Genomic DNA, 26,546 nt, shown 5'->3' on the forward strand with positions numbered 1-26,546 from the left:
ATACATCTACTATGTGCCAGACCCTGGGAACCCTGCAGGGAGAGAAGCAGACAAAGGCAGTTCCCTGCTTTTGTGCAATTTATATTTTTAAGATCTATCAGCTAGTGATAAGTGAAGAGAAGGTGATGGTGGCTGCTCTAGAGGGGGTGTCCAAGGGAAATCCTCTCTAAGGAGTTGGTATTTGAGATGCTCATAGTACGGGGTAGCCCTGCAGCCATTCCTGAACACCCCCAACCCCTCCCTGCAACCCCCTCCAGAAGCGCTCCACGACAGGAAAGCCCCTACGGAGAGCTGGAGAGCAGTTGTCTTTGGTGCCTGGAGGGGCGGGGCGGGGCGACGTGCCCCCCGCTAGGTCCGCAGAAATAAAGCAGGCGAACCCCAGGAGCCCGAAAAGCGAGAGCGACAAGCGGCCGGCCCCGGTGAAGCGCATGCGCACGAGCGCGGGCCGCAGTGACCTGCGCATGAGCGCGCGAGGGCGGGAATCCTAGCAGGGCGGCGCGCGGCGGTGGCGGTTGCTATCTCCGCACGAGGCCTGGCAGAGCTGTGAGGCGAGGAGAAGGGGTGAGGGAGAGAAGTAGTGCTGCTGCTGCTGCTGCTGCTGCTGCTGAGTCTGCAGGCATGATGTCGACCCTGAAGCCGAAGCATCGCCCCTTCTGCTTCAGCGTAAAAGGCCACGTGAAGATGCTGCGGCTGGTGAGGCCGGGCCACCGGGTGGGGGCGGTATTGGGGCGTGCTCAGGGGCAGCGGGAGATGGCTCTCAAGTATAAAGAGGAATCCCCTACCTTCTTTTTCAGCTTAGGCCTCCCCAGAGGCACGGCGGTTCACTGTGCACCCCGGGGGCAGAAGGAGAGAAAGAAGGCACTGCCCTGCCCTTCAGGGGTTCACAGACACATTCATAAAGCCAAGTAAGCATGTCTGCAGGAGTGGCCCCCACTTGGACCTGCACACCAGGTACCCAGGTTAGCAGGCCAGTCAGCTGCGCCTGTACCCCGTACAGGACAGCCGGGCTGCCGGCTTCGGGGCGTCAGGCGTGCCGGGCGCGCTGCAGTTAGTTCGGAACAGAGGTCTGGAGAGAATGAGCCATCATTTGGAGGAAGGTGCCCTGGCTAGTTAGAGAAGTGGGGACTGTCACAGGAGACTATGTTGAAGGAACAAAAAAGGGAGGTGGGAGGAGAAGGAAAACATAATTTTTAAATTTTAAGGAGGTGACCTATAGGGGAGGAGATGGAAGTAGTTAAAAGCTACAGGGAAACAATTCCACTTAATATGAGGAAGAACTTTCTATTGGGAAAGTTCCCCAAATTAAGTGGCCACATCACTTGGAAAGGCAGTACATTCCCAAACAGCAGAGGTAACAGGTGTAGATTAGCACCTAGGGAGGATGCTGTAAAAGAGATTCAGACTCAGGTGAGTGCATAGAACAAACTGCATACAAGGTCCCTCACACACCAAAAGTCTGTGATTCTGAGAAATGACTGTAATGTAATACAAGTCACAGTGCATAAGAGAGGTTTAGGAAACTACTCTGGAGTTCAAAGGACAGAAAGATTACTTTGGGTTAGGAGTAAATAATCAGGGAAGAAGTGACCTAAGAGTCTGGAGTTTTATGCCCAGTACTGAAAGCTCTGGAAGAACACTGGAGGAGGAACAAGATCTTGTGAGAAATGTTTAGTTTCAGACATATCAATTCTCTCAACAAACATTTAGAGTATTTAGTTGTATTCTAAGATCTGACTTAGGCCCTGGAACAACAAGAACAAGCAAGACAAAGTCCCTGACTCATGGAGTTCTTCAGTTTAGTCAGAGACAGACCTATGAGCAGATAGCTATAACATGTGGTGAGATGGGGATAGGCCAAAGAGTCTCACATTTAACCAAGGACAAGAGAAAGAGAGGTATCAGGAAACTTCCTAGAGGAACATAGAGTGGGGTCTGAGGGGTAGCCACCTGAGCAAAGACATGGAGGCAAAAAAACAGCATGATTTATGCAGCAAGTTTTAACAAGATGAGCGTTGCCTTATTTTTTTCATGCAACAAATACTTATTGAAAGCCTACCATGTTCCAGGCACTGTTCTAGCCTCTTGGGAACATATCAGTGAACAAAGCAAAGATCCCTGGCCCTCATGGAGTTTACATATTGGGGTGGGAGGGCAGGGGAGACAGACAGTAAACACAATAAATAAATGATGCAGTATTGTAAAAAGTTGTAAGTGCTATGGAACAAGAGACAAGTAAAGCCAGGGAAAGCAGTGTAAGGGGAGGAAGGTTGCAGATTCCAGTAATAGAGTGGTCAGGTTAGGCCTTGTTGAGATGACAGCTGAGCAAAGAGTTGAGTGAGGCTAGGGGGTGAGCTATGAGAATATCTGGAGGAAAAGTGTTTTAAAAAGGAACATACATTACAATGGCCCTATGACAGGAATGTACCTGAAGGGTTCAAGAAAAAGCAAGGAAACCAGTATGACAGGAGTGGAGTGACTGGGGACACAGTGATAGATGAGGAAGGTTTTGAGTAAGGTTGTATATGATCTGACTAACATTTAAAAAAAAAAAAAAAACCAGCTGCTATGTTGACAATAGATTGGTCAGAGGGACAGGAGGGGATTGCTGCAAGGGCAAGGGTAGAACCAAGAGACCAGTTAGAGCTATGGTAATTTGGGCAAGGAGGATAGTGGCTCAGACCAGGGTGTTGGCAGGGTAGCTACAAGAAATGGTCATATTTGGGATATATTTTGAAAGTAGCCCCAACATGATTTGCTGATGAACTGGATGTGGTGTAAGAAAAAGAGAGGAGTCAAGATAACTCCAAAGTCTTTGGCCTAAGCACTGGAAGGATGGAGTTGCCATCCACTGAAAGCCTGTGGGTAAAGCAAATGTAGGAGGAGGACCAGAAGTTCAATTTGAGAATTAAACTTTGGAATTATCCTGTGCATAAACTGGGAAGAAATTCTGCTAGAAAAGAAGACAGGAGCTGAATGATGGAAGGCTGAATACCATGATGAGAGGTAGGCTCTATTCTAAAGATCACAGGGAGCCGCTGAGAAGTGCATTTGCGTTTTAGAAATTATACTGTAATACCTTTGTCGAGGTAGTTCAGGGAAGATACTGAAGGGCAGTAGCTGTAGGGACGAAGAGGAGGGAGTGAGTTCCCAAGATGGTTAGCATTAAATCAGCAGGACCTGATGATCGATCATTTGTGGGGAGTATTAGGAGCACTGATAATAGGTTTCTCGGGTGGGTGATAAGATATATGGTGGTATCACTAATTAAGATAGTGCATACAGGAGGAACAGGCTAGATGAGTTCAGTTTTGGATATGGTGAATTTGAGATTCCTATAGGTCTTCAGATAGAGATTGCAAATGGCTATTTATGTTTGAGATGTTGAGGATTGATCTGTGATAGGAACCCACTTTCGTCGATTGGGTCGTGAACAGAATCTAAAGGAATACCAGCATTTTAAAAGGATGGGTAAAAGGAGAGAAGCCCACCAAGGGAGGATAGCTACAGAGTTGTATAAGAACTAGGAAAAGTGACATGCAAGCCAAAGGAGTAGAAAAATAGGAAAAAGATCGCCAATGGCAGTTAAGCCATGGGAGTCCAATAGGATAAAAACTAAAAAAATGTTCATTAAATTTAGTAATTCTGAAATCATCGATAATCTGAGCAAAAGCAGTTTCCACAGAGTGGTGAAGAAAAGTCTGAGATATTAGGGGGATATTTAAAAGAGAATTGGAGACAAAGGCTAAGAGTAATGATAGAAGAGTTGTAAATAATGGATTGGGGGAGAATCCAATGTGACTGAAATCATAGGAACTTTTAAGAAAATGGATTAATCACCAGTGTCAAATTCCATGGTGCAGAAAGTTTACAGAAGATGGGGACTGAAAAAGTGACCCTAGATTTCATAACCTATGAACTCAAGACTGTGGTTCAATAGAGTAAACGAAGTGGTTTGAGGTGAAATGTTGCTAATTGTAATTATATTAATTATAAAGAATGGCTTATAGAATGGTTATATTAGCTATATAATCAAACTGATGAATTTAGAAGTTTAAAGGTAGGGTATTTTTATACTAAGAAAGTAATTGAAAGAATTATGAATAAGTAGCCCATATAGATTTAAAGTTAAAAAGAGTGTGTAAATGCTACTAGCTGACAGACTGATCAGAAGAGTCGAGCCAGGGAAAACTCTTGACAAAACCATTTTCCAATAACATCAAGATTTTGGATAGAGCTATAACATGACAGCTCCTAAAAACATGATGTTGACAGACTCACTGGGACCCATCAGCTTATTTTTCCTTTAGGTCACTTAACATTTCTGTGTTTTATATCTTCATTTGTAAATGAGGAGATTGGATTAGATTAATTATCTTTTCGGGGTTTTTTTTACTTAAAATATTCATCAATTCTGATTGCATTCTATTTAGGTTAGAGAAAATATGTAAAAAGTGAAGCATCAGAATTGTTGGGAGTTTTTTTTTTCCTTTGTTCCCACATAGGGTTCTTCAGAGAATTGTTTTTCTCTAACAATTTATTTTAAACTTTTCTCCAGTATTTTTCATGGCAACATTCTAAGTTTAAGTTTGACAGTAGATTCCACATTGCTAAGAGTTAAGGCCTGATGAGCAGATGATAAAGAATTATAGCAGTCAGTATACAGATGTTTTTTAAAAGAATTATAGGGAGAAATAGAAAACAGGAATTTCTTGGGGAGCAGGATGAATGGAAGGGGTGTGTGTGTGTGTTTTAAGAGAAGACAACTTGGATATGTTTATAGTATGATGTGGAAAGGAGCCAGTGAGGAGAGATTGAAGGTCTGAGAGAGAAAAGAAGATATGTAGTGGGAAAATACTAAGGGAACAGATATGGGAAGAGATGGTATTAGGTGTACAAGTGGAATAACAGAGAGGGACACCTAGTTCCCTAAAACACAAAGAGAAGGCAACATCCATACATTGTAGTAATTCCTCCTTTGGGTGTGTGTATATATGGCCTAAACCCATTTATTTAGTTACTTTAGAAATTATTTTTACAGCTTAAACTTGCATTCAGTAATCGTTGAATAAATCATGTTTTTTTTATCCTTATAGGCGCTAAATGTGACATCCATGACCTTTTTTATCATTGCACAAGCCCCTGAACCATACATTGTCATCACTGGATTTGAAGTCACTGTTATTTTCTTTTTCATAATTTTATATATACTGAGACTTGATCGATTAATAGACTTTTTATTTTGGCCTTTGCTTGTAAGTGTTCAGTTTTATTGTTAAAATTAACTACTTTTTTCCTGTCATAGTGAGACATTTTAATAAGCTATTCTTTAGTTTTCTTAAGCCTTTAAGAAATGTCTAATAGGCTTAGGAAGGAGGAACTCTACCCACTGCTACTGTATTCTGTATTGTTCCTTAGCAACCACAGAGCATAAATTCTCCTCTGAGCCCCCATCTACCAGTACATGGGACTGACCCTTCTATTAGGAGAATTCCTTAAATGTTGATCTTCTAAAGAAATATAAATTCAAGATCATGGCTAAGAAAATTATAGAGCATTCTTAATCTGTACCTCCCTTTTAAGTACATGTTGATATGGCCTCAAAATTGGGGAAAGAGATGGAAGCAGAGACACAGGTATCCACATCTTGCACATCCTGATCACTAAATGGAAAACCGAAATAATCTGGGAGGCTGAATAAAGCACAATGTTATCTTACTTAAGAATGTCTGTAATCATTAATGCTAAATAACTCATCCGGTACAACCTTATTTAGTAGCATATGAACTTCACCTGCCATACTTATAGCATTGAGAATAACTGCCCAGTGAAGTGCCTAAATGGTTCTGGAAACTGTCAAAATAGGCAAGTTGAAGATGCTAGTTAAGGTGAACGCGTCCCTTCAGCCTGGACTGTTCCCCAGTTCTAGGAAAAATTGAGTGGCTTTACCCCTCTCTCCTCTTCCAAATTTTATCTCCAGTATCCTGTCTCTGTAGGTCTCCCTCCTAAGACCCCCTGCGGCCCTTCCCACTTTTGGCTGGAATGGTACCTGCACTTAAATCTTCCTCGGCTGCACTCCTTTCATCCTCCTGGGTTCCAAAGTGCTGATATCCAAGCTGATAACCCCCATTAAGGAGAGAGGACTGTGGAGCTTTAAGCATGCCTTCAAGTGGTACCCTCTAGAACCACCTTTGAAGGCCAATGGTGCACATATCAAGCTAATCACAAGCTGAAAAAGTCCCAAAAGGAGAAAGCTGGGAAATAGGATCTACCTAGCAACTCTCCAGACTCCTACTTGATCACACTTTTAGAGCTGGACCTGGCTGGAGGGAAGTCTAGGAAAAGAGATCACAACGGCTTAGTCAGTTGGCCCTCAGAGTAGATAATGTCATTTAGTAGCAGAAAGGGCTAAGCTAAATTATTCTAGGGTTTTCTTCAAAGACATGAGGTCTATATCCTCTTGACTCAAAAAGTTATATAGTTGCTCTTCATATTCTGCTTTCCAAGGTTAATAAAACTAACACATTTTAGTATAATTTTCTGGAGCTTATTACATGTTGCCATAATAAACTTGGAGCCCTAAGCTTAACAGAATACACTGGGAGAGAGGGTGGTCTATGTGTAGACTGAAATTTAGTCTCCAAATCTCTGAGGATCAAACTTTGCTGATATTGTAATCTCTGAGAAATGGTGCTATATGGTCAACTACGGGATTATTCCATTATGAAACCCAGATTCCTCTCTGTTCTTGATCTAATGGAATCATTTATTAAGTGTTCAGTGTCTGCTAATCCTAGCTTCCGTAATGGGTTCTTTGATAAAACACAAACCATATACCTGTGAAATTTTCAATATAGCCAGGAAGCAAGACAGATGAGCAATTCAGTGTAATAGATGTTGGGATAGATGCATACCCAGGAGAGTGTGGAGGCACTGGGTTGGGGTGGGGGGGCAAGAGTGGAGGCTTGGGAGGCAGTAGGGGGTCAGAGCATGCAAGGCTTTATATGCCATGCATTTTAAACCAATTGCATGGGAAGCTTTTAGGGGTTTTTAAGTAGGAGAGTGACATTAGCAGCTTACAGTTTAGGAAACTGTATAATAATGGCTTAAAGAGGAACAAAACTAGAGGTAGGTCTCAGAGACCACTTAAAACTTTGTTTCTGTAATCCAGGCATGAAAATTATAAAGGCCTGAAATACGGTCATAACAGTAACTAGAGAGAAAGGGGTGAATGGGTAGAATTGATAGGACTAGGTAAATAAGAATTAAGAATACCTGCCATTTAAATATCTTGAGATGATAATGAGATAGGAAGTACAGAAAGAAGAATAGGTTTAAGGAAGGGTCAGGGAGAGGAATGCAGTAAGTTCAGTTGAGAAATACTGGGTTTTAGTTGCTTATGGAATATTCAGATAGAAATGTTCAGAACAGGTCTGAAGCTCAGGAGAGTGAGAAGTTAAAGCTGCAGCTTTGGAAATCATCACCTTGTGATGGTAGATGAGCTCTGGGACTGGCCTAAATGGCACGGAGAAAGTGGAGAGCAAACTGAAGGTAAAACTGGGAAACGCCAACATATGGGGTGAAAAGGAGGAGGAGCCAGAGAAAGGCAGGAGAGGATGCAAGGGAGACCCGTGTCACAGAAGGTAAGAGAGGAAAACACCTCAAAAAGGAGTGGTGAATACTGTCACATGTAAAGAGAGAAAAATAAGCCCTGGAAAAAATATATATTCACAGGCTGTGTTACTAGAGGCCCCCTTTACCAGAGCGGTGTGCCTCGAGTGGGCAGGTGACCGGAAAGCTGAGGGAATGGTTAGACTGAGCAGGGCAAGAGAGACAACTATAATTAGAGGGGCCAAAGAGTTGAGGAAAGCTGCCAGGGACAAAGAAAGGTCATGAAGAGAATAAGGTTCCTGCAGAGTGGTGCATGGGAATGGGAGCCGGAGCACAGCCCTGGAGAAGCTGCCTGGGGCTCTTCGACTGTAACAAAAGTGAAGCATACGGGTGCCTGGGTGGCTCAGACGGTTAAGCGTCTGCCTTCGGCTCAGGTCATGATCCCAGGGTCCTGGGATCGAGTCCCGCATCGGGCTTCCTGCTCCTTGGGAGCCTGCTTCTCCCTCTGCCTCTCTCTCTCTGTCTCTCATGAATAAATAAATAAAATATTTTTTTTAAAAAAGTGAAGCATACAAAGATGGCTGAGGATTTCAATTAATGTGTCAGTGGGGAAAGGTAACTTCTGCCTCATGGCCACTGTCTTCACTGATGAGGAAAGGGCGTGGTCATCCACATTCAGACGTATTATGTTTATCACGGTCCCAAACCTGCAGTGACTGTCTGTAGTGCAGGCCTTCTCTGACTGTTCCCCTCAAGTGTTCCAGTGAAAGAAAGCACAGTGAGCCAACGCAGGGCTCTGCAGTGGTATCCAAGTACAGGCACAAAATTTCTTGAAATCTCCTTTTTTGTTGTTTTGGTAATTAACATTCTACTCCATGGTATATTGATGTTTGGTTTTCATTATAAAAACGATGTTTTTTTTTTTAATTTTTTTTTTTTAAGATTTTATTTATTTGAGAGAGAGAGAGAATGAGAGACAGAGAGCATGAGAGGAGGAGGGTCAGAGGGAGAAGCAGACTCCCTGCCGAGCAGGGAGCCCAATGCAGGACTCGATCCCAGGACCCAGAGATCATGACCTGAGCCGAAGTCAGATGCGCAGCTGACTGAGCCACCCAGGTGCCCCTCAATACATTTTCATAGAATGAATGAGGTAATGAATTAGTGAAGAGAATTTCAGAGAGCCTAGTTTCCAGCTGTCCTTTGGCTTTGTTGACTGAAGTTGCCACAGAGTATATGGCTGGTCTCTATGGACTTCAGTTCCACTTCTATCTGCCTGAACAGACTTTTATGATGCTGTTATGACTTTTACTATTCACATGCTATGACCCAGAAAATTATTTTTTTTTAAAGATTTTATTTATTTATTTGAGAGAGAGAATGAGAGAGAGAGCACATGAGAGAGGGGAGGGTCAGAGGGAGAAGCAGACTCCCCGCTGAGCAGGGAGCCCGATGCGGGACTCGATCCAGGGACTCCAGGATCATGACCTGAGCCGAAGGCAGTCGCTTAACCAACTGAGCCACCCAGTCGCCCAAAAAACGATGTTTTAAATAGGGTCACTGATATTTCAGGATAGGTGCATCCTTTTCTCTCCTGTAGTCGTCTGCACTTCCTAGAACACCACTTTTACCTAAAGCCATTCATACACACTTACCTGAATTAATCACAGGAGGCAGGACTGTCCGAAGCAGAGGTGTGGCTTGCCTTGAAGCAGAGCAAAATATCCAACACAGAGGAACATTAACCCAGGACAGTCTCAATATTTCTCGCAAATGAGAGCTTTTTTTCTTTCTACATGAATCTAATCTTGCCTGTCCCCATTGAACCTCTTCCTATTTTTATTTTTTATTTTTTTTATTTTTGAGAGACTGAGAGTGTATGAATGGTGGGGGGGGAGGAGGGAGAAGGCAGAGGGAGAGAATCTGAAGCTGACTCTGAGCTGAGCACGAAGCCACCAACTTGGGGCTCAATCTCAGGACTCTGAAATCATGACCTGAGCTGAAATCAAGAGTTGAATGCTCAACCGATTGAGCCACTTATGTGCCCCTATTTTCTTTTTAATAACCACATTTTTAAGTTAACCAGGAGTTTGAAGTCTGATATTTCTGTTAACAATACCTTCCGGCCTACAGATATTTGTAAACAGATATAAACCATTCCAGAATAAAGATGATTTACCTTTCTCACACTATACATCCATTCATAATATAAGTTGCACCCCCTAAAGCCATTGTTCAGGAGGCAAATGTTTTGTTCCTAGAAGTTATTAAATGAGGGGCGCCTGGGTGGCTCAGTTGGTTAAGCGACTGCCTTCGGCTCAGGTCATGATCCTGGAGTCCCGGGATCGAGTCCCGCATCGGGCTCCCTGCTCAGCAGGGAGTCTGCTTCTCCCTCTGACCCTCCTCCCTCTCATGCTCTCTGTCTCTCATTCTCTCTCTCTCAAATAAATAAAATCTTTTAAAAAAAAACAAAAAAAGAAATTATTAAATGAATGAGCTACATCATCTGAAATAATAGTATAATCAGTCAGCCATTGCATGCAGATGTAGGAAAGTTTTTTCCTGAAAATTACCATTGTCTGCCAAGTGTGTGCAGCTTTTTTATTAATTGCATTTTAGTAACATTATAAAGTTGTTTGATTTACAGTGTAAAGTACTCCACATTTTCTCTTAGCATTCTGACTTTCCAGTGTACAATTCTATCATAAACCTTCCACACAATACATCATCCATTCCCCCAACCAGATGCGTTCTCCCTCCAACTATATTTAAATAAAAAAGAAATGTCTAAGTAATTAAACGATTAGTATATCATAGGTTAAGAGACACACTAGGCATCACTGTAGACCAAATACAATATAGGTGTCATTTTACTGTGGCAGTTGGATTTCAAAAAAAAAACAAAAACTAAATTTGTTTAATAAGATGGAACTTTCAAAATCTCTAAGCAGCTGATTCGTTTTCTGGCAGTCTTCATGTAAAGCTTACCTTTCTATTCTGTGTTTTAGGATATTATCAACTCAATGGTAGCAGTAGTATTCATGATAATCGTATCTGTGTTGGCACTGTTACCAGAAACCACAACATTTATAGTCCTTGGAGGGGTAAGTGGAGGTCTTTCTGATTTCTTGCTTTAGGTTTCATTAGTATTCACATTTACCTGAAAAACAGATTATAAGAACAGAAATCTACACTGTATTCATCCCTGGGTTTCCTAGGCCAGTGTATGGTCCCCAGTGGCTTAATATTCTTTTGTGTGAGTACATGTCCTGATTAATCTGAAGGAATATGATTTCACCCTAAAACAGAAGTTAACCAAATAATAGTTCCTCTATGTTCCGCATCAACATGTAGAGCTAGACTAGACTGAGAAAAGCTACTGGAATCTGTTAAACTTAGCTCTGAGATACCTGATATCAAGCAAAAGACCATGGATGAGTTTCATAGCTCTCCCTTTTAAAGAAAAGATACATACTACTTGTTAAAGTGAGACAGATTGCTCTGAACTCAGTTATTCTTTGTCCAGAGCTTTCTTCAGATAGAATATAATACAAGATGTCTCGTGATAAGGTTGTAGGAAACCTTATAAGTAAAAGATTTGTTTTGAACATTGCTTGAAGAGAAGCAAGCCAGTTCAATCAGAATTTATCCTGGAAGGCAAGCCAAAATAAACAAGAGTCAAATAATTGAATTTTAGTTCCATCTGATTCTCTTCTGAGATTTCTTATAGGAGGTTCAAAATCATTTGGCTTTTCTAGATTCTTTTTTTTTTTAAAAGATTTTATTTATTTATTTGAGAGAGACAATGAGATAGAGAGAGCATGAGAGGGGGGAGGGTCAGAGGGAGAAGCAGACTCCCTGCTGAGCAGGGAGCCCGATGCGGGACTCGATCCCGGGACTCCAGGATCATGACCTGAGCCGAAGGCAGTCGCTTAACCAACTGAGCCACCCAGGTGCCCTGGCTTTTCTAGATTCTGACCTAGAGATGTGAATCAGAAAGATCTTAAATAAATCTCCCTCCTACTTCCTCGTCTTTCCATAGTATGGGCCACTTAGGAGAACTAACCATTCTCAGACAGTCATGTATGTCACAATCCATGGTTTTTCATCTCCTTACTAAGCCCCAAGCAACTTCATGGGGGATGAGAATTATTCTAGAAATAAGATAGTGCTATAACAGCAGTTTCCCCCAGTTATCTTTAAAGATAATCTTATCCCGGGACTCCTGGGTGGCTTAGTCAGTTAAGCATCCGACTCTTGGTTTCCGCTCAGGTAATGATCTCAGGGTCCTGGGATGAAGCCTTATGTCAGGCTCTGCACTCAGCAGGGAGTCTGCTTGAGGAGTCTCTCGCTCTCCCTCTACCCCTCCCCCTCAAAATAAATAAATATTTTTTTTAAACTTATAAACAAAAAATAATAATCTTATCCCTCTACTATGGAGAAAGAGGGACAAGGCATAGGATTTACAGTTGACCCTTGAACAACATCGACTCCCCACACAGCTGAAACTTTTTAAACTCTGACTTCCCAAAAACTTAACTACTAGTAGCCTACTATTGACAAGAAGCACCAAAAACATAAACAGTTAACACATGTTTTCTATATCATATGTATTATATACTGTATCTTACAATAAAGTAAGCTAGAGAAAAGAAAATGTTATTAAGAAAATCATAAGGAGGAGAAAATACATTTATAGTACTGTACTACTATATTTATCGAAAAAAATCCATGTGTTAAGTGGACCTATGCAGTTCAAACCCATGTTGTTCAAAAGTCAGTGGTGCTTTTATTCACTTATTCATTCACTGATTCATTGTTTACAAAGGTGCACTTTAGCAGATGCTGACAAAGTATAGAGTTGTGCTGTCCCATGCAGTAGTCATTAGTACATGTGGCTACTGAGCACTGGAAATGTGGCTGGTCTGATTGAGATGAGCTATACATGTAAAATACATACTGGATTTCAAAGACTTACCAAAAAATGTATATTATTTCATAATAACTTTATTATATTGATAACAAATTAAAATTATATTTTGGATATACTAGGTTAAACAAAGTATGTTATTAAAATTAATTTCACTTGTTTTTTCTTTTTAATGTGGCTATTAGAAAAAACTATGTGGCTTACATTGGTGACTCACATTCTATTTCTTTTGGACAGCACTGGACTAGAACGTGAGTCTACCCTAACCTCAGATTGCTTAGAGCCTAATACAGGGAAGAGAAATGTAAACAGCTGTATCTGAGCTATTGACAGAGTACTACAGGGCACAGAAAAGAGGAAGCAACTACCTCGCTCTGGCAGTGGAAACTCAGCTTGCCAGGAGTAAAGGGGAGATGAGGGGGATGGTTCCAGGAACCATCAACATGCAGAGTACCAGAGTCATGGAAGGATAGGTAGGAAGTACTCAGTGTGGTCAGAACCTAAGCAGCTGAGTTTGAGATTCAGGATGGAAAATGGAGTGGTATCTAGAGCCAAGAGGCCAGACTTCCTGGCCATTGGACGGAAATGACCAAATAGCATGTAAGGAATGATATCCCTCTTTTCCAGCCCAGGCACCAGCTCTCAAATAGCCATCAGAGTACCTAAAGACCAAGTTCTAGTTTATTCCCTTTACCTTATTTTTTTTCCCCTGAGGCCTATTTAGAATCCCACCCTTTAAGTGGATGTAGCCCCAGCCTTTAAGAGTTCACTTTGGATCATCTTACCACTCCAGTTCTCTAAAGTGTTTATCACAGCTACTGTTGCTTTGGTTTAATCTTGAGCTGCTGTTAACTTTGGTCCTCCAGTAGAGTTTGTAGTAAGAAAGGCAGTTGAACATTGCCGGTAGAAACGTTGATTGATAACTAAGTATCTTCCGTAGGGCTTTAAATCATACATGGGGGGAGCAAGTCAAGAGATTCAGGCAAGTATTTGAGAGCCCACACCACTTCAGTATTATTTCTGCTCACCTAAGTTATCTTTTCCCTTTTTCTAGGCAGGTATTGGGAAAACTTGGGAATGAGAATGAAATGATCTCTGAAGTCTCTTCCCATTTTAGTATTAGGTGGAAGCGGCCCTGGCAGGAGAGGAAGCCAGTGGGTAGACCACTTAAAACCTGTGTGAGTGACCAAACTCCAGACCGTGGCCACCACAGTGACAAAGTGTGTTTGTTTCCAGGTGTTTGGACTCCTGACAGCAGTGTGCTGTATTGCCGACGGGGTCCTTATTTACCGGAAGCTTCTATTTAATCCAAGTGGTCCTTATCAGAAACGCGCTATTCATGACAAAATATAAGTTTTGTAATTTTATATTACTTTTTAGTTGATGCTAAGTATTAAATATATTAAATATATTTATTCCTCCCCATATTTCCTGTAGTTGTTCTCATTTTAATCTCAGTATGGGAACTGGAAGAAGAGATGTGGGAACTATGTGCCCAGCGCTCCCATACGGTCATTTCCAAGTCAGCTCTGATCCTGATCTGATTGGGTTTTCCTCATCCTGGGCCTGGGTGGCAGAGAAGAATGCACCTGGCCCGCCCTAAATGGTCTCCAGAGAGTCCCCTTCCTAGTTGGCTGGCAGCATGGAGGGGTGGAGTTGCAGGGATAATGAGTTCCCAGGCTAGGCAGTGGCATCTCATCCCAAATGGCGACAAGGGTGCCTGGAGGGCCAGCTTTGTCCGTGGGCAGCGAGAGCTGGGTGCGCGCGAGGGACAGGAGGCCGGCAGCCGTTGGGGCACGCCGCTGGTTCCCAGGGTCCAGCCTGCCGGCGGCGGCAACCTCAAAACGGCAGGGCCAGCCTGAGACAGCCAGGCCCCGGGGCCCACCATAGATGCCAAAACCACGAGGACCCCCACAGGGAGCATGGAACAGCAGCAGCGTCCCGCACGCCCAGGGGCTGCCGCAGCTCCGGGGACACCCTCACGCTCAGCTCCCGCACGCCCAGGGGCTGCCGCAGCTCCGGGGACACCCTCACGCTCAGGACCGTCCGCGCAACCCAGGAACGTAGCACCCGGTGCGCCGCAAGGTGCAACCTCAAGGACACCCACCCAGGCGCCCAAGAGCGAATCGGAGAAGGCCGCCATCCAAAAGCGTGCTGAAGGACGGGCCCTAGTCCCGCTCCAATTCAGGGACAGCTTCAAGCATTTTTTCTTCTCGCCCACGGGGATGTTGAAGATCTTCAGGCTGGTGAGCAGAGAGAGCTGGTGATGCAGGGTGGGTGCGGCCTCGGGGAGTGAGTCCCAGGGGGCGCCAACTCCCAAAAGCTTCCCGACTTCCCTACTTCCCTTTGCCAGCCAGTTTGTTCTGCCTCATCTTTCCTCCCTTCTCACCTTGCTCCTCCCCACACTCAACCGTTACTACTAAACCAGCACTGTTTTTCCTGTCTTACTTTGTATTTCTCAGGTTTTCCCTCACAAAGGGAATTAGGGAAGCAGTGAAGAGCAGAAATGTATAAATTAGCAAACAAAAATAATTGAATTGACCAAAATTGATAAACCAATGGCTAGTATAATAGGGGGAAAAAAGGGTGAAAAGAGAACATATATTTAGACACCAGACAGGGAAAATAATCACAAAGGATGAAGAAACTGAGGATCCCCAAGAGTACTTTACAAAACAAATAAACCTAACTGAAAGAAATAGTTTATTTTCTAGGAAAATATAATTACCAAAACTAACCCCAGAATAGAGAAAACCCTAACCAGACCAATGTAAACACAAGAAAATGAGAACTAATCAAATGAGTATCTTTCAAAAATTTATCAGGGCCAGACTTTTTTACACATTAACTCTTTCAAACTTCCATGGGATGTAATTCTGATACTATTGAAACTTTTTCAAAGAATGGAGAAAGAAGCAGCCCTTCTGAATTATTTTTTCAAAGTAGTATACCACTGATACCAAAACCTGACCAAGTCAGAAAAAGAAAATAGAAATCTCACTTGTATCAAAGCAACAAGTATTAATATATTAGCAGAAAATATTCAGTACTTTTTAAAAAATACATCATGATGATGCAGTATTAGGACTCTATTAAAATAACCAACAATAGGGCACCTGAGTGTCTCAGTTGGTTAAGCGACTGCCTTTGGCTCAGGTCATGATCCTGGCTGGAGTCCCTGGATTGAGTTCCGCATTGAGCTCCCTGCTCGGCAGGGAGTCTGGTTCTCCCTCTGACCCTAACCCCTCTCAGGTGCTCTCTCTCATTCTCTCTCTCTCTCAAATAAATAAATAAAATCTTTAAAAAAAATAAAATAACCAAAAATATAGGTAAAAGGAGAACAAATTAGGAGACTATATCAAATAAGGAAAAGAATACATTTGACAAAATTCAACATTCATCTCTGATTGCAAAAAAAAAGAGATCCATAAAATAGAAATACATAGATATTTTATCGACATTATAAAAATAAACCCCAAAGTCAGCATCATATATAATTAAGCATTAGAAGTATTCCCATTAAATGAGGAACAAAGAGGATGCCCTCATCAATACCATTATTCAGTATTTTTCTAGAACTGCTAATCATCACAATTAGGAAAAATAAGTAACAGTTGAAAAGATGAGGCAAAATATATCATTTTTTCAGCTGATATCACTGCCTAAAAAACTCAAAATCAACTGTGAAACAAGTTAGAACAAGATAATTTCTACTAACTCATTAGTAGAAATGAACAAACAAGCATTTAAAATAGAAGAAAATATTTCTCTTTACAACAGCAATCAAAATGGTAAACTAAGATTAAATGAAATAAATTTGAAAGACCTATATCAAGAAAACTCAAAAAACTCAGATTATTTCAAAACTACTAAAAATAACTGGAAAGATATACTTTGTTCTTGAATAGTAAAAGTAAATCTTTTAATCTTTCAAAATTAGAAGCTAAATGAAATCCCAATTAAAATACCAACAGGCTGGGGCACCTGGGTGGCTCAGTTGGTTAAGCGTCTGCCTTCGGCTCAGGTCATGATCCCAGGGTCCTGGGATCAAGCCCCACATCGGGCCCCCTGCTCGGCAGAAAGCCTGCTCCCCCTGCTTATGTTCCCTCTCTCGCTGTCTCTCTCTCTGTCAAATAAATAAATAAAATCTTTAAAAAATAAATCAATAAAATAAAATAAAAAGCCAACAGGCTTAGCTTGGGGAACTTGACCAAGATAAACATGGGAGACACATACAATCTGAGGATGAGCACTGAAAGGGGGACTATGTCAGACAATAATATAAAATAAATTGCCTATAATTGCAGAAGTACTAGAGAAGAAATCAGCACCTCAATGGAAGAGGATAGTCTCAAAAGAAACCCAAATACACCTGGGAATTTAGTACATGATAAAGTTTGGATTTCAGATGAGCGGGGAAAATACTGGTGTTTCACAATAAATGATGTTGGGATAATCAGCACTGTTTAGAAAAAAAGAAAACTGGAGCTCTACCTCTTTCTATCAAAATCAGTATATATTTATTCTACTTGTATATACTTCTTTCCAGTATGAAATAAACATTGTGAACAGTAGTTACTTTTCAGGAGATAGACTAGTGTTGGGTTGAGGGAGAAGAAAGAGACTGGAGTTCTTTTTCTTTTTTTTTTTTTTTTAAAGATTTTATTTATTTATTTGACAGAGAGAGACAGAGCACAAGCAGGGGGAGCAGCAGAGGGAGAGGGAGAAGCAGGCTCTCCGCTGAGCAGGGAGCCCGATGCGGGACTCGATCCCAGGACCCTGGGATCATGACCTGAGCCAAAGGCAGACGCTTAACCGCTGAGCTACCCAGGTGCCCCAGACTGGAGTTATTTTTCATTCTTCTATACTTAATGTGCACTTTTATTATTTCCGTGTATTATTTCATTTCTTCGAAATAGGAGAAATTTTACAAATAAAATGTCTGTACAAAACAATACAGGCAAGTGCAATATAATCAGATTACATTCTAACAGTTTATGGGTTTGCTTTGTTTTTTCCTAGCCTGTGTGCATTAAAATAAATCCTGTTTCTTTTATTGCAGGGTCTTCTCATAGGAGCATTAGTTTGTTTTGTCATTGCCAGAGCCAATGAGCCGTTTATAGCCATCACAGTTCTGGAAATCTGCATCGTTCTTTTTTTTATTCTAATATATATGCTAACCCTTCAGCACTTGCTGGTTAATTTAGATTGGCCCTTACTTGTAAGTGTTTATTTTCATAATTCAAATATAAGCTTTGCCCTCGGTCCCAGAGTAAAGTCTCTCCTCAAGTGAAAGCAAAAGAGCTATCTCTCTGGACAAGAACATAACTGAGCTGTGACAGGGTGTTGCCCTAGTCCTAGGGGAGAAACTAGCCTAACACCCAGAAAGATTCCTTGGACACTTCTGTCCATAGCACAACCAACACACACACCTGCTTCCATCTCATTATGGCACTAAACACATGGTACTTTGCAGCTTGTCCTAAAGAAAATTTCAGGTAGTATATTCAGTAGGTAAACACACTTCTCATCCATTGCTTGTAAAACAGCACATGCTTCTACTTTTCAAACAGTAGCTATTCTAACATTATAAACATTTCCTCCCCTGCATAAGCAAGAGTTGGCATGGCGAAGTTGTAGAAAATTGTCACCCACACCCTGAAAGATTGCAGGAGTCAATCTTTTCATGGATATTAAGGGTCCATACTCCCAAAGAGGTGCCACATGGTGGAGTATTCAAGAAAAGACATTGCATTGCCTTATTTAGTAGCTTTTTCCAGAACTTCATATTCTTTACCAACTGAAAAATTCCTGAAGCTAATCCCTCAGGTCTCAGAGAAATCCTATTTATTGTGGAGCCTGAGGTTCTGTATCCTTGCAGACTGGAGAACTACTGTTCTGTCCAGATACAGACATGGGCCCACTTCCTGGCCCTGGCACCTTCCTAGCTGTGTGAACTTTAGCCTCAGTTTCCCCATCTAGGAAATTCAGCAAAGGAAAAGGGTGATCATAATAACTACCCCATAGGGTTCCTGCAACACTTAAATGTGTTTAAAGCAAATAGCACAATGCTCAGCACAAAGCAAAAGCAAACATTCACTTACAAAGTGTCCATCAGACCCCATAAAGTAGTTAGATGGCTTTTACCATTTTATCTTGCACTGTGAACAATCCTAACTCAGAGGTCAGGCCTCTCCCACATCCCACTTCCTTACAGTACCTTTTTCTAACCTTAAGGTAGGATTGGTTGCTATTGAGCTAAACTCAAAATACATTCTTGAAGCGTGTGAGGGATTTTCTAAAAAAGCTGCTGAGCTCTCTTTATCCCACAGAGTGCAGAGCAACAGGAAGCAGACAAAGCCAAATATGAGCAAGTCTAATTGGACATATGGAAGACCCTCTTAGTTATGGAGAGCTATAAGGATAAAGAGGTTTCTGAGGGGAAACTAAAATCTCTATCCGTGGAGATTTTCAAGAACGGAAGGTAAATGAACCGTTTTGAGCACACAGTATGTGCCAGATACTTTTTCATATGTGTTGCCTTATTTAATCCTCACAACAACCCAGTGTGGTTATAGTTTAGCAGATGAGAAGACCTGATGAAAGAGATGAAGTTGCTCATGGCCATAGGCAGTCACTTGGAAACTCAGGCCTGGCTCTAACCCAAACTCCTTCCAGAGTTTTTGCCCTATTGCCTTACAATGGTTTCTCTGTCTCCATCCTCCCTTCATTGTTATCCTCCTCGGATTCTCTAAATTTTATGTTCTCTGTATCTTCTCCTGTCTCCTCGTGGTTTCCTTAAAATATAGAGCTAGAGATGAACAGATTAGCCTGGAGGGCGGGTACAGGTCCTTAGGGTAGGTGACTGAGGGCACCACAGCACCAAGGTCAGCTGTGGACTAGAGCCCTCTGAGGAAAGGTCCACTGCTATAAAGCTGGAGGGCTGGATGGAGCCTCAAGGCACCATGCTTTGATGTAGGGTCCGGGGAGAATATCTAGGAAGTGTCTCAGACAAAGGCAAGAACTGGGGGCTCCTAAGAATGAACCAGAAAGGTCCTATGAGAGGAACTGTTCTCACAGTGGTCACAGACAGCTCAGGCCAACTTTTGTAGAATTGCAGGCCTTCGGTCAACTCTGATAAAACCAGGCCCCCTTTAGCTACCTCTATCCTTGGGTCAGAGCATTCTCTTCCCTTTGGATGACTATAGGAGCCCCAAAGCGTGATTCACATGGACGTGCCTGCTGAGCTCCCAGGAGCTCCACAGTTGGAAAACTATGAAGGTTGCTCAGTTATTCTGAGGCACAACTGACTAGCAGCACATATAACCAAGCAGCCACATACTAACCAACACAGTTGGTCAGATGGTGTGTGATCTAATGGATTTGGAAGGTTTTTTAAAAGACCCATCAGGGCGCCTGGGTGGCTCAGTTGGTTAAGCGACTGCCTTCGGCTCAGGTCATGATCCTGGAGTCCCGGGATCGAGTCCCACATCAGGCTCCCTGCTTGGCGGGGAGTCTGCTTCTCCCTCTGACTCTCCCCCCCTCATGCTCTCTCTCTCATTCTCTCTCTCTCTCTCAAATAAATAAATAAAATCTTTAAAAAAAAAAAAGACCCATCAAAAAAGGATCCAAAACTGTGTTCTCCTATCCTGTCCCTTCCTTTCTAGTCTTCTCTTCCAGATTCCGTAAGGTGAAGGACGTGTACATATGAGATTGTTCAGAAGGGTAGTTCCACTGGGTGGTAACAGGAAGGCCTTGGCAGGGGAGGCATTGTGCTGGATTAGGGAGAGTTTGGGTGCCTAGGAGAGGGCTGCTTGTCACTTCAGAGAGTAGGTGGACTTGGAGATGTGTTGGCATCATGCTGCAGAAGTCCCCTGGGACCCAGTGGGACGGGGGAAAGCCAAAGAACACAGACTGTCCCTGTTTTAGGGCTCTGTACAGGCTCGAGGACCCACCCACACACTGGAGGCATCCAGCATGCACAGCCCCTCTCTCCTGGCAAGATGGTTTGTGCCCCCAAGGTAGAGCATTAGGGTAAGGAGTACTGATTTTAAGTGGCGGTTTCCTTAAAGGCTCCCAGGAGTACAGAGTTCCTTATTCCTCTGTTCCCATTTTTGTCTGGCAAGGGGCTAATGATGAAAACTCCCAGCAGGGAAATAGAAAGTTTGATAAATCAGGGCTTCAGATGCTCAGCAGAGAGCTGAGCCTCACGTACAGACCTGCTGAGATCTATGGACTCTGGGACCATATTTTGGCAAGGCCTCCTTCTCTGGGGAGATGATGGAGCCTGGGCTGGGGGATCCATACTCCAGTCTCAAGTGCATCTTCTTGCTTCTGTGAAGACTATGCCAGTGACTCTGATACCCATGGGTCCACCTCTCAGCCAGCCCTTGACTTGGTATCCTGGGCCTGCATCACATCTAGTGAGGATACAGCTTTCCTTAGCCCACCCATGGTGGGGTCACTGTCTTCATTTCTAGACTTCATTATCAATTTTACCCATGAATCTAGTGTCATCTGTCAAAATACCCAAGGAAAGTATGAATTGTAATTATCTTCTGAATAGCCCATATTTTTAACACTCCTACATTATAAAAAATATTATCCAATATGGTCAGAGAAACAGTTCTGATCAAGCAGATGTTTTTGCCAATAGAAAGCAATTTAAAAAAAAAAGAACATATTAAACATTTTAAACAAAAACTCTACAGAAGTGATGATTCCCAAACTACCAGCAATATCTTTACATTTATAAAGAGGAAGTGTCAGCTTTAGAATGTCCCCCTTCAAATAAGATTAATGAAAAACCACAGTTCTGGTCATCTCTGATCAGGCTATGTCACATGTTTGGAGAACTCCAGGCAGAAATGGAATCAGTGGGAGTTGCAGCTAGCTGAATACTATATAATGTTTATTATCTATAAATTCTTGTTACAAATACCACATTTTGTGAAACAAATTGTAAATGTTCAAATTTTTTTCTAATATTCAGTGATTTTTAAAAATAAGCATTCACCATTAAAGCATCTTTTTCTTTCCCAGTTAAAATTCTACACTAGTTTATCTCAGCAATTTGGGTGCTTTACGGAAAAATAACAGTCAAGTAACAAATCCATCTCTCAGTTTAGTCAGAGGAGGCTACCTGAGTCAATAGGGTATTTAGTCAAGGGGGAAAGAAAAAGATGGTAAGTAAAGATGGCACATGACAAGGCTCAGCTGCAATTTTACTCCATCAGGAAGAAAATATCTCTCACTACCCTCCCCCCCCCCCCCCCCCCCCGCCAAAGATGAGGCCAACAACAATGATGTGTCTAAGGCAAAAGATCTGCCAGGGGAGGGGGGTGGTGTAGCACGGAGAAGGCCTCTGGACACTCAAGTCAGGCTGCAGAGGGTCCTAGCCACTTACTGGCTGAGCAACCCCAAGCATGTTCCTTTAGCCATCTGTAAATTGAGGATAAGGATAATTTGTTGTGAGAATCAAATGAGATTAACACCCTGGCACAGTATGTGACACACAGGAAGTGCTCAAGAAGTGTGATCTATGAGAGAATGTTAGATATAAGGCAAACATTAGCTCCAAAGGACAGTTCAGGAGAGCACTTCCTTGTGAGCAAGGACCAGAGTAAATTACAGTAAGGACAGAGTAAACGAACATCTAGTATTCCAGTGAGGAGATGGAATTATGACAGGGAGTCAACGATTGGCTAGCGAAGCCTCGTCTACAGTTGATTTATTAGTATTATCATTATTCATTGGCTTTCATCTAAATTCTCAACCACCTATGGCCACAGCTAGTTAATTTTTGTTTTAAAAAGTTTACATCCTATTTCTTAGTTGTAAGAGTCCTTGTTCACACTTTTTTACTATCTTGGTTTACATAATCCTAAAGGACTAAGCTTCTTGCAAAACTGTAAACCGCTGTACCTGCCCTACTGTGGGCAGACTTTTCATTCAGCCCACAGAACCCAGCTGGATCTTACTTCTAACCCTCACCAGCCCTGCTCCTTGCCCCCCCAGTGTTACCCACCAGGTGTCCAAATAATTAGTGCCCCTCCATGAGGCAAGTCACATTCCATGATAAGGATAGGACTCCTTGCTCAGCAATCTCAATGGGAAGAACACCTGAAGTTTGCAGAAAGTTTACCAACTGTGTACATTTTGAAGGCAGATATCGCAAGTGCACATTCTGATGCACTCATGACCCACTCGATGCCAGGCACTTATCTGGTATTTTCAGATTCATTATACCATTTAATCCTCAGATCAACCCAATGAATCCCAATCACTATCCCCATATTTAAAATGAACATGTTGATACAGAGGGATGATAAAACATGCCCCAGGTCACACATCTAGGAATTGGCAGGCCAGAAGAGTTCATCAACAAAATACACTCCCACTGTACACGTCCCATACCATTTTGACCCTCCGTGACCCATTATCCACAGAAAATGCCCAAGATGGATGCTGCACTTCCAACCTAGGGGGATGATGGGAGGCAACAGTAAGAGGAGTTCTGACTCCCCTCCTTGGCAGATACCCAATCTTAGGCAATTTAATAAACCTCTCTAAGCCTCTGCTATGTCCTCTTAAAACAGGGATCATAACAATACTGACTCTGGAGGGTGTTTGTGAGGGTTAAATAAGATAATGACTGGGAAATACTGAGCACATTGAAGAGCTCTATCAGAGCCATTATGATTCTGCACACTGGGTGGCAGGGCTCCTTGCTAGATTTGGGAAGGTGCACCAGACAGGCTGACGCTACCAAGTCAAGACATCAAGACTTAAGGACTTAAAATGTTCCAATTAGATATCCAGGCCATATCATGGTTCTATCACCCTGAGCTTTTGACCCTCCCCACACTAGTGCCATGGACACACTGAGTACCCACTTTTCCATTATTGCTCTATTACCAAAGCCCAGCCTCTGCTTATCCTGAGGAGTGGCCCCCTCTACTCATCCTCGCCCTTTATTTAGCACACAAAGCTGCAGTTAGGGCTAGCAGTTAAAGAACCCAGTATTGGAATCCAGAAGAAGGGACAAAGGCAGCCCACAGATGCTAGGGCAGACTCAATTCCAGCCATTTCTTAGGAAAGAACAAAAGTCAACAGCACAGGCATTCACTCTAGAATACCAGGCCTGCTCCTCAGGTGGGTTCCTGCCTCCCTGGGATATGTGAACCCACAGAATAAATGTACCCAACTAACTGCCGGAGAATTGGCTCTACCTACAGATTTGGGAATGCAATTAAATTAGTAAAGTGCTAACCTAAATTTCAATTTTAGATTAAAAAGTATATTATGGAATAGAATGCAGAATTTACATTAATTTAAAATAATAGGATTTTTAAAAATCATATTTATGGAGGTCCAATTCGGGTAGGACCCCATACCTCTAGGTGTTTTTCATGCTCACTTTCTTATGCCCTTTAAGGAGAATATAATGGGGAAGTTGTCAGTTTTGTTTTTTTTTTTAATGGCACTCTTTAATGAAATTAAACCCATTTCTGCTGACAAAGTCCTATCCAGGACCTTAAAATCACATAAACTCATGTCTTGGAAGATGCAAGAATTTTGCTAACGGTTCCTCTTAATATTTAATCAAAGGGAAAGTTTTAAAAAGACATCCATCCTTAGATGGGTAATTGACCAATTTAAATATTTTATGAAATCACATTTTCACATAAAGTTGACAGTTTTCAATTCTGTATTACAGGATCTTGTCAACAGTTTTATTACAGCTGTGTTCCTTTTAATAGTTGCCATCTTGGCGATGCAAGAAATGGAAAGAAGGCACTTATTCTATGTTGGAGGGGTAAGTCGAAAACTTCGTGACCCCCTTTAAGATTAGTATTTCAGGGGAACCTGGGTGGCTCAGTCAGTTAAGGGTCCAACTCTTGGTTTCGGGTCAAGTTGTGATCTCAGGGTCATGGGATCGAGCCTCACATCGGTCTCAGTGCTTGGCGCAGAGTCGGCTTGAGATTCTCTTCCTCTCCCTCTGCCCCTCCCACTTGCTCTCTCTCTCTCAAATAAATAAATAAATCTTTTTTTAAAAAATCAGTATTTCAAAACTCTTTTCAAAGGGAAACTAGCAGACCATCGTCAAGATGTAAAGTTGCATAAACTCTAAACTCATGAAAATCTTCATTCTAATACTCATTCGCCAAATAGGTACAAACTTCCCTTTCGAGAAATGTACACACTATTTTTTGAAATGTTGCAACAAGGTGTTCTTGTCCATAAATAGGATTTTGACTCTTCTGGACTAGAGATTTATATTTTAAAAGCACATGAAAAGAAAAGCACATGAATAGGAAAAAAAAAAGTACATTGTCAAAAGTGAATGGCCCAGTAGGAAGGAAGGAAGAAAAGCAAGGAAGCTCCCAGCATGTGCCACACACATGGCCAGGCATGTTCTGACTTAATTTTTACAATTCTCATTTTTACAGATACGAGAACTGAGGTTAAATACTTTGCCCTGGCTCACAAGCCTGGGACAAGCTCATCATATGAAGAGCACAAGAAATGGCAGATTAAATGCTTTGAAGATGGAGGGTGGGAAGTGGGGAGGTGAGACTTTGGTTCAAGAAGTTAAGCAATGGGAACAAAAATTAATCCAAAAAAAAAAAGGTTGACTTCTTTGAAATCAGTAAATATTTGTCAATCCCATTAGATTGTGCCAGGCCCAGGCTTAGTGTTGGGGATAGAGTCCCTTATCCCTGTAGGAGCCCACAGATTAGCTGGGGCAAGACCTACCTAGGGAAAGTTCATTCAAGCATCCAGGGATTAAGTGACGGTGAAGAGAAACATCCAGAGCCAGCAGGATTTGGGAGGCACCTAGAATCTTGGGTGCTATGCACTGCTGGTCCCCATCTGCTAACTCAGACACCAAGCCTTTTCCTACCTGCCAGGGGCTCCCACCATCTGGACCCCATCAATTCTTACTTGGATGACAGGAGCCCCCACCACACCCCACTGGTGTCCCTGCCTCCTCCAGTCCTTTTCACCTCATGGCTTACTGCAAGTGGGCTTTCTGACTCTGGCACCTGATCTCTCCTTTCAATAAAGTCCCAAATTCTGCACTTCCTAGCCTCAACTCTGCCCCCTCCCTCACCAGCTCCAGAGGTCTCAGCCACACCACACTCCTTGGAGACCCCTGTCCAAGTTCTCTTCCTCCCAGTTGGTCCCCTTGGGAACTCCTTCCTGCCCTTTTCAAACAAAGCCCAGGAGTTCTTCCTACTGAAGGGCCTTCTCAGGACCTCATACCTATCTGGAGCCTCCTACAGCCAATACTCTTCTCTGGTCCTTTCCTGGTGCCTCAGGCATCTGGCAAGGTCATTACTGGCAGCAAAACCCACCATTTCCAAAATCCCTTGCTCTGCGAATCGCAGAATGTGCCACAGCTGTCAGCTAGGCAGACACCAAATAGGCAGTGCTGGGTCAGAAGGGGACAAGCGGCCACCTGCAGCCCCCCGTCCCCTGGGATGGGATAGGGAAGACAGGTTGCGGCTGAGCTGCAGAATAACCCGGGCTTTCCTTCCCGTGTCTTGTGTCTGACAGACCCAGTGTCTCACAGCGGCAATCGTGTGTATCCTGGATGGGATTATGGTCACCAAGAAGATAACGGATAAAATGAGAAGAATGCTGGGACTCGAATATGAAAGCAGTTCCTCCCTGCTCCTGGAACCCAAGAAGTCAGGACCCACGCCGGCGCCCGGGAAAGCGGGCACGCCGGGATCCTCCAAACCACCCACCCCGGCAGCTTCGAAACCACCCGTGGCGGCACCTGCGAAAGCACCCACACAGGGCCCCACCTCGGCTGCCAGGCGCACCTCCTCCCGGGGATCCTCGAAGGCATCCTCGAAGACATCCACGATACCATCCTCACGGGCATCCTCGCTGCCACCCTCGCGGACAGGAGCGTCTGTGCCTCGTCCCTCCCGCTAATCCCCCCACTGAGCTTGCATGCTGTCACCTATCCCCGCCCACATGCGATCATAAAATCAGG

At 42.9% G+C, this 26,546-nt stretch overlaps 2 protein-coding genes across 2 annotated transcripts; both read left to right on the forward strand.

Moving 5' to 3' along the window:
• Positions 1–621: 621 nt before the first annotated feature.
• On the forward strand, positions 622–13,888 carry LOC110592936 (chemokine-like factor). Its single transcript, XM_021704131.1, has 4 exons — positions 622–693; positions 5,094–5,252; positions 10,614–10,709; positions 13,772–13,888. Exons 1-4 carry the CDS (start codon positions 622–624, stop codon positions 13,886–13,888), a joined length of 444 nt encoding a protein of 147 aa, XP_021559806.1.
• Positions 13,889–14,202: 314 nt separating this feature from the next.
• On the forward strand, positions 14,203–26,485 carry LOC110594153 (CKLF-like MARVEL transmembrane domain-containing protein 2). The gene is made up of 5 exons (XM_021705624.1): positions 14,203–14,293; positions 14,426–14,781; positions 17,598–17,756; positions 24,255–24,353; positions 26,099–26,485. Exons 1-5 carry the CDS (start codon positions 14,203–14,205, stop codon positions 26,483–26,485), a joined length of 1,092 nt encoding a protein of 363 aa, XP_021561299.1.
• The last annotated feature ends 61 nt before the right edge of the window (positions 26,486–26,546 follow it).

The sequence above is a fragment of the Neomonachus schauinslandi genome, chromosome 16 (assembly GCF_002201575.2).
Source record: "Neomonachus schauinslandi chromosome 16, ASM220157v2, whole genome shotgun sequence".
In the NCBI taxonomy this organism is placed as follows: domain Eukaryota; kingdom Metazoa; phylum Chordata; class Mammalia; order Carnivora; family Phocidae; genus Neomonachus; species Neomonachus schauinslandi.